This window comes from Hippocampus comes, unplaced genomic scaffold (assembly GCF_001891065.2).
Source record: "Hippocampus comes isolate QL1 unplaced genomic scaffold, H_comes_QL1_v1.1 scaffold123, whole genome shotgun sequence".
NCBI classification, from domain to species: Eukaryota; Metazoa; Chordata; class Actinopteri; order Syngnathiformes; family Syngnathidae; genus Hippocampus; species Hippocampus comes.
Genome location: NW_017804997.1, coordinates 116,354 through 124,308, shown reverse-complemented (window position 1 = coordinate 124,308; position 7,955 = coordinate 116,354). Strand labels below are relative to the sequence as shown.

The 7,955-nt window shown below is 40.3% G+C and overlaps 1 protein-coding gene across 1 annotated transcript; it reads left to right on the top strand.

Annotated features, from left to right (window-relative positions):
• Positions 1-1,487: 1,487 nt before the first annotated feature.
• dpm2 (dolichyl-phosphate mannosyltransferase subunit 2, regulatory) lies at positions 1,488-6,536 on the top strand. Its single transcript, XM_019894769.1, has 4 exons — positions 1,488-1,584; positions 4,907-4,996; positions 5,834-5,936; positions 6,105-6,536. Exons 1-4 carry the CDS (start codon positions 1,582-1,584, stop codon positions 6,158-6,160), a joined length of 252 nt encoding a protein of 83 aa, XP_019750328.1. The 5' UTR covers positions 1,488-1,581; the 3' UTR covers positions 6,161-6,536.
• The last annotated feature ends 1,419 nt before the right edge of the window (positions 6,537-7,955 follow it).

The following is a 7,955-nucleotide window of genomic DNA, read 5'->3' as shown; positions in this document are numbered from 1 at the left end:
CTATTTCAGTGCCATTTTGCTAAAAAAACACTCCCAATTTTTGATGGCTGGCATGTAGTGCACTTGTGTTTTTCATTCCAACAATAATTTCACAAGGGACTAGTAATATTAACTTGAATTGATATTGCACTTCTCTTGACAGTTTGCTCTGAGTGATGCAATATGTGAGGATGGAACATGTTTATGTAACAAGAAAATCCATATTCTCTTTTTCAACTGTTTGTGCAAACTCTGCTCTTGTCACATCGTGTACGGAGCTGCAGTGACACCCGTCTCATGGCTGGGACACCACAAAGCCTTCAGTGTACCAAGATTGTCAGTGTAAACAATGGGCCTTCCCTCCACTGGACACATTTGTGTTTACTGACACTGTCACTTTGTTAGTGAATGTCAGTCTGGGTGTGCAATACAGGCCATATGTATTCAATTCTGTTTGTGAAAGTCTTTGCCTTGCTCTGGGTTATATTGGGCAAATACGATACAGTCCATAAGCAATAGACCTTACAGTAGCCACTGCTAAGGATTTGTTGGAGGAATTGAAGAGAGAAAAACACCACAAACACATTTTTGTACTTTAAACTACTATTAATTCTACTATTATGGACTTCTACAGCCAATAGAAATTTGGGATGTGATTTTTGTGACCTTTGGGACTATTTCTTGACCTCCTCATGAAGATGACCCAAAACATGATGACATTTTCTTTAATTCTAACCCAATGAGGTAATCTAGAAAGATTGATTTTGTCACCACAGAGAATCGCTATAAGGTCTGCGTTGTATTTTCAGACCAGCGGGCTGGTCTTTTTTTTTTTTTTTAATGTGAATTGAAAGATGCCGTAAAATGAGATGAAAAGAGAAATAATATTTTCAATATTTACAGTTGGTGGGGGGGATTCATTTTTTGGTGAATTGTTTTGAACTAGTTCTGATATTTATGTTTTCCTCTGTACTTGACTGTTTATACTCTGTGATATGATTGACCTTTTGACAACTTTATTTTCTGCACCTAGTGATTAAAAGTTTTGGGGCGGTAACATGACATTGGGAAATAAATAAAAACAATGGTGATATATTGCAGTTGTCGGCTGTGACTCAAATATGTGCGCCTAAATTAGATTGAACTCTTGTCTTTTTTTTGTACCAAAAAAATGCCCTCTCTACATACTACATAACAAGATATGGAGTTAAACTTTGATGAAACATTGCCGTACACTGTTTGCAAAAACGTCTTTTGAGTTGGGATTCATGATGAACCTAAAATGTACAATTAGTCCTTATTTCACACCTCACGATTCTCTAAGAAAGAGAAAGTAAAATTTAATTAATCTGTAAATATTATCGCGTATTTGAGGTTCAACCTTATTTTTTACCCCCTAGACCAAAATGGCAGGCAATTGGGTCATCGTGTACTGTACAGCAGATTCGTTGTCTCGTTTCTTTACTGTACTTTCAAATATTGCCGACGTTTTGAGTATTGGCCAGAGGAGGGCAGCAGATATTAGCAACCGTATCCCAGCAGCTAGATTTACGAAACAGAAGAAGACAACCAGGAAGCGTCCGAAAATAATAGGTCAGGAAAATGGTAAGAAAATTAAGACAATTTAATTTAACCTGTTTATAACTCTGGTTTATGATACATTTTTTTGGGTCTCATACGACCGTAACATTGGCTTCGTGTTGGTTAGTCAAACACATGCTTTTCGGGTAGTCTGAAACATTTCAGGGAATCTTCGCGTTTAGTTTTTGGTACTGTGTGGGGGATCACTTCGTAATGGGATTAGTTGAATTAACATCTATTTAGACTCAATTTGGTGAATGCTCTGTTGGAAATTATTGTGTGAGACAAACTCAAAATGACCTACAGCTTTAGCGTCTGGTTATTTTCTTGACAATGTGGTTATGGAGTAGAGGATTTTTATATAGTAGACTGTATTTTGTATTTTGAGTGATATTTTAAAAATATTTTGGTTATTCTGAGATGTACTGGTAACTGAACATGATCCAGTTTTGTGTGGCGGTGTATTGTGGATGAATGCAGTACTGTGCTTAATCCTCACAAGGGTCTCAGGGGGTGCTGGAGCCTATCCCAGCCGTCTTGGGGCAGTAGTGGGTGGACACCCTGAACCAGCTGCTACCCAATCGCAGGGCACACAGAGACAAACAACCATCCTCGCTCACACTCACACCTCGGGAAAATTTAGAGCAGGGCTGACCAACCAGTCAGAGACTAAGAGCCAATTTTTTTTACTGTGTTACTGCAAAGAGCCACACACATAGACACACAACCATGCACTCCCGCACATATGCATGCACACCACGACGAGCACCAGCCTGAGCGCCCGAACATAAATAAAACCTTAACACACAAACCTCCCTCCGCACCACCATTTCCTTCTCCCACCGACTTGGAACCAGTCTGCTGGCTCTTGGTTGATTGCGATCGACGTATTGGGCACCCCTGCCTTAAAAACAGAGGTAATTCGCTGACTAGCTTAGCACTTAGCGCCGTTGTCTGCGCGTGATTCAGTCATCTGATTGGTCGCCCTCTATGTCAATCAAGTAACGGGATTGATGATAGGCTGACGTAGTATGTTCTGTATATTAAGCACCATTGTTTGAATGGCAGCGCCATTGTCGAGGCGTTTTCGACAATTGTCGTGTGAAAGCCTGGGAGCCGCATGTAACCAGCCAAAAAGCCGCATGCGGCTCGCGAGCCGCGGGTTAGCCACCCCTGATTTAGAGTGTTCAGTCAGACTGCCATGCATGTTTTTGGAATGTAGGAGGAAACCAGAGTACCCAGAGAAAACACTGGGTACTCTGGTACGGCCCAGGGAGAACATGCAAACTCCACACAGGGAGGCGTAAGCTGGAATTGAACCCGGTGCCTCTGCACTGTGAGGTTGACGCGCTAACCACTGGCTCACCGGGCCGCCCCAGTACAATGTTTAAAAAAAAAAAAAAAATGTCCGGACCAAACACTGCATACATTTTTACCACAATACTGCAAAAGTTTGAGCACATTTATATCAATGACCGAAACGAACCAATGATCATAATTTTTCAATTGTCAATTTCAACTGATCAAAGGACCTTTGAGTCAAGTCACATTTATTTATATAGCCCTTAATCACAAATAGTCCCAAAGAAGTTCACATATGCCCACAGTTGACAAATATTAATTACATCCTCTGACCTTCACCCCCAGGAGGGCAAGAGAAAAACTAAAAAATGAGAAACCTTAAGAAGGGACCACAGATGGGCGAATTCCACTGATGACCAGGCTGCAATGGATGCTGAATGGGCAATATTTGACAAATATTGTACGGTACACTGTTAGTCAGAATGATACAAAAGTCCATTTCACAAGATGAAAAATAGTGATGGTGAGATGACGCTCCTTGAAGTGTTGAGGCTTTCCAATTTTTTACAATTAGTTTCACTCGTGTCCAGGCTTCAGATGTAGTTCAATCCCCTCTGGCACCACCAAGTGGACAAAACGGCATGCAAGGAAGAGGTTTTCTTGTGCAAATGTTTGACTAGAATTACGCTTATTAAGATGTGAAATTGACATGGAAAGGGTGGAGGAAAATGCAGTAATTGAGAAGGGGCAGGCAAAGGAGGAGCAGGAGTTAGCAAGAGCAGAGGAGGATGGAACCGTGGCCCTTATAATGACAACACATTTCTGCCTCCACCGCGTTTCATTGCCGCTTAAATCAGCAACTGAATTTCTCAATCCGCTTCCTGAACCGGTTTCCAAGCTTTGACTGTCATCAATTATGTCATCGGAGCATTTTCTCAGTACATGCAACAAAGATTTGACACAGAGGACACATCACTAAAAGTAATCCAAGATGGCGCCCTAGTTGGCAGCAGTCGGCAAGTGCCCTTCAAGAACTTTTTTTTTTTTTTTTTTTTGTCATGGTGATTGTTGTTACTGCATGTGGACCCGATGTGGACTGCTTTCAGAGTTTTTGGCCACAACATTCGTCAAGGGAGAAGAATCTGTGCTTGGTGGTTGCGCCTTCTTGGCAGCACACGCGTACTAGCACTGATTTTGATTGGGAGGAATGTCGGCACTATTTGACTGTCGGTGCTGGACAGCCCCAGGACGCTTGTTTTTTTTTTTTTTCGCACCTGTAATGGGCAGCATTTTTCACAGGCCCATTTTGTTTAGTGGCGATGTTGCCGCTGTTGGACAGTCTGCGTTGGTGTGGTTGGATGGATGGATGGGGAGAGAGGAGAATCGGCGCACAGCGCGGATGCGTATTTGAAACTGACAGCTTGGAATTGTAACGGATTTACATCAGACAGGAGAAGTGAACCAAGTTCTTTTTTTGTCAACGGATGCTACAGCTTCTTATTTACTTTCAAAATTAGCTTGTAGCAGAAGTGTGCACATTTTGAGCATGATGTCTCTGATCTACTCGTGAAAGGACACTATAATTCTCTCAACAACAATTTATAGCTTAAATTGTCCATGAAGTTGGTGCGTATAATACCAATTAAATATTTATATGGTTTCACAATCGTAAAGAACCCTCCGAGGGAAACCGTAACTATAATGTGGCCTGCGACAACATTTTTGACACCCGTGCGACACCATTTGTCCATTCATTTTTTTACTACTTACTTATCCTGTTCAGGGTCACCGTTCCCAGCTGACTTCGGGCAAAAACCACATCACACCCTGAACTTCTGTCTCAGGCCACATTTACAGACAGACAACCATTCGCTCTTACATTCGCACCATCACGAAGTAGGAATTGAACCCATGCTGCCCTCACTGAAGTCACGCGAATGTATCCCGGCACCATTAGTGACTCTGTTCGACACCATTACACAGTGTTTGTTTTTTTTTCTCTTTGTGGAAAGTCATTCTGATGACTGTGCGACTTTGTTTCCAGGCTACCGGAGTGGATCAAGCAGCAGGCATGAGTCTTATTGTCTTCAGCCTCATGCTGTTTACCTACTATTCGATCTGGGTCATCGTTCTGGTAGGTTTGGATGCTTAAGTTCTACTTCAGTGCAGGTTGTGTACGTACTCTAGTTAAATACAACCAACCATTCTTCTTCTCCGTCATAGACTACTGTATATTTGCTGCAGTCCTTAACAAATAATTGAATTCAAATCAACAAAGTTGTAGAATGCAATTTTCAAATTGCAAAGGCTCCAATTTGGTGAAAAAAATGCTTCACTTTGGTTGGTTGGTAGAATTTTTTTTTTTTTTTATATCTATGTACTGTATGTACTTGTGTACTTTATTTATTGTTTTATATAGTGTCTGATAACTTTAATAAGGTTTAAGTGCAGTCCAGGTCTTTGGGTTCATGAAAAGTTGAAGTGATAAAACCGCATATTGGTTTGCAGTTGGGTAATCTAATCGAAATTATAATCTAATCTAAATTACTGATTTGCTCACTTGTATTTAATCCACACTTGTTTGATAGAATTTGTCATAGCAAATTTAAAAGAGTATAGCAAGCCAGCTCTCAGTAATTTAACATGCGAAGTAGCTAAACTGTATCTCATATTATTTTGTTCCAGTTTCCTTTATTTTAGCGTCAGTCTAACGTATAAAACCAAATCATTTATGTAAAACAATTCGGATTGTTTATTGTAATACAGATGAAGATGCTTGTGTTTGTTGAAAAAAAATGCACGGGAAGAGGATATTGCAAAAAAAAAAAATTGCCTCTGAAATTGCAGTTTTGTGGAAAAACTCATCCCAATTAGATTTTTGTTTTTCAAATATCGTTCAGACCTAATTTGTTGTCCAAATGATCTCAATTGTTTTGTTTAATTTGTTGTTTGATATCTTGCCATTTCACAGCCTTTCATGGACAGTGATCATGTATTACACAAATATTTTCTACCACGGGAATACTCGGTCATTCTGCCTGGTATCGCAGCTGTACTACTGCTCCTCTGTATAGGTAAGACTCACGCCCAATGTCCCCACTAATGCATAAATATCACCCCACTCATTTGATGAAACTAAGTCAGTGTAATGTGTGTGTGTGTGTGTGTGTGTGTGTGTGTATATATATATATATATATATATATATATTTAAAAATAAATGCCATATCTTTCCTCTCCACAGGGGCCTTTACCGCTGTCGTCCTTTGGAAGAATCAGAAACCCAAAAAAGTGAACTAATCTCAAAATGGGACTGCTGTTGATGAAATACGAGTGTGGAACTGTAAATTTCTCAGATCATTCCCTTTATTTTCTGCCAGTGGCGCCTCCATAGATCACCCACCAAACACGTATTTTTGTAAGTAAACAAATAATCCAAAACTAAACTTGAGTTTTAATCCCTTTTGGATCCAAATGGACAGCTGCTGTTGAAAAACAAGGACATCTCAGTAGAATCATGACCCATCAAGCAATATTCAGCTGTCTTTTCTTTACTATAAATATGAGTTTTGTTTACCCTTTCGGCTGAATTAAATAATGTATTGACGACTTCTGTCGGAATGGTTGCTTTTGACGGTCCAGATCAAGGATGGGCAATTGGCAGCCTGCTGGTTGCGCCTTGATTTAAAAAAAAAAAAAATCGAATAACAAAAGGTAAAATAAAACAATTATCACAAGCAGTCTTATGTGATTTGAAGCCCTCCATGAAGATCAAAAACTAATTTTCATAAATGAAAAGATATAAAAAGCACTTTCAGGTTTTTATTTGAAGCTAAAAAAATCTCTTCGGAAAAAGTGTGATACTGTACACCATTCTGCATGTAAAGTTAAAGAAGACTGACAAAAGCAGAAAGAAACCAGAGGGCACGAATAATTAATAGCATTTTTTTTTTTTTTTTAAACAAGGAGCACAGTGGACCCTAACCCAAAACTTTAGCGGCTCAAGTTGGACATTTATCGGTGCACACTGTGAATAGACTTGCATAGTAAATATTGCCATTTACTCATTTTCATTATATTGATCAATAGATGGAAAGAAGTTTCTCAGACACAAAAATATTCAAGAATAATCATTTTCAAAAAAGAGAAAGAAAAACAACAAATTAACTGGTTGGACATGTGCAAGTCGATGACAAATTTACTTGGACTTTCATAAACTTTAGGGGGCATAGTCTGGAGCCCTGAAGAAACTAACTTTGTCTGTCATGCATCCTCTTCCATCCTCAACACTGGAGAGTCCCCATATCCATATGTAAAGCACCTGTTGCTACAAATAGCAGCTGTAGCAAGGAACAGGAATCCACTCATCAGCTATGGCGACGGTGGATTGGCTACGCAATCAAGCCAGAAGACCTCCCGACGAACTTGTCGGTCTTCCGTCGGGTAGTCTCGCGCCTCTAAGGACCCTCCTTGGGCGCCTGCGGTGAATCAACAGCAGCGGCAACAATTCTGGGCCGCACGGGTACTGAAGATTGGGTCTCAGTGGTTGATGATTTATTGGTCTAAGATCATGCAGCGAACCTTTTTACCAGTACAGCAAGGTGTTCAATCCAGCCCGCCCCCAACCTAACGGCAACTACCACGAGCCCAGTACTGAGAATCAGCCAGGAGCCCAGGAACTAGCCACAGTCGACGCACAACAACAAAAACAAAATTTAATGCCCCATCACTGACAGATAGTCTTCTGAACCCCCCATCTTGAGATGGTACAGACCACATTTGCATGCCAAGAATGTCCACTCTAATCCTTTGTAGGATATTTTTGTTTTTGTCCGAAGGGTCAGAACTGAATTTGGGCAAAGGCATCAAAGGCCTTTGCAAGAAACAATTTACAAAATAGCTTGAAACTTAAAATTATGACTTAGGCCAGGGGTGTCAAACAAATTTTTGTCGTGGGACATCTTTTAGTTCCTGTTTCCCTTGGAGGGGCCGTTATGACTGAACCCATATAAAGAGGTCAATAATAACGGTTTATTCAATTATTGTTTAAGTCAGTGTTTTTCAAACTTTTTTGAGCCAAGGCACACTTCTTTCA

Excerpts from the sequence above, each read along its gene's own strand:
- dpm2 (XM_019894769.1), top strand. Across the intron at positions 4,997-5,833 it reads CGATCTGGGTCATCGTTCTG|CCTTTCATGGACAGTGATCA; the intron begins GTAGGTTTGGAT and ends GCCATTTCACAG. Across the intron at positions 5,937-6,104 it reads ACTACTGCTCCTCTGTATAG|GGGCCTTTACCGCTGTCGTC; the intron begins GTAAGACTCACG and ends TCCTCTCCACAG.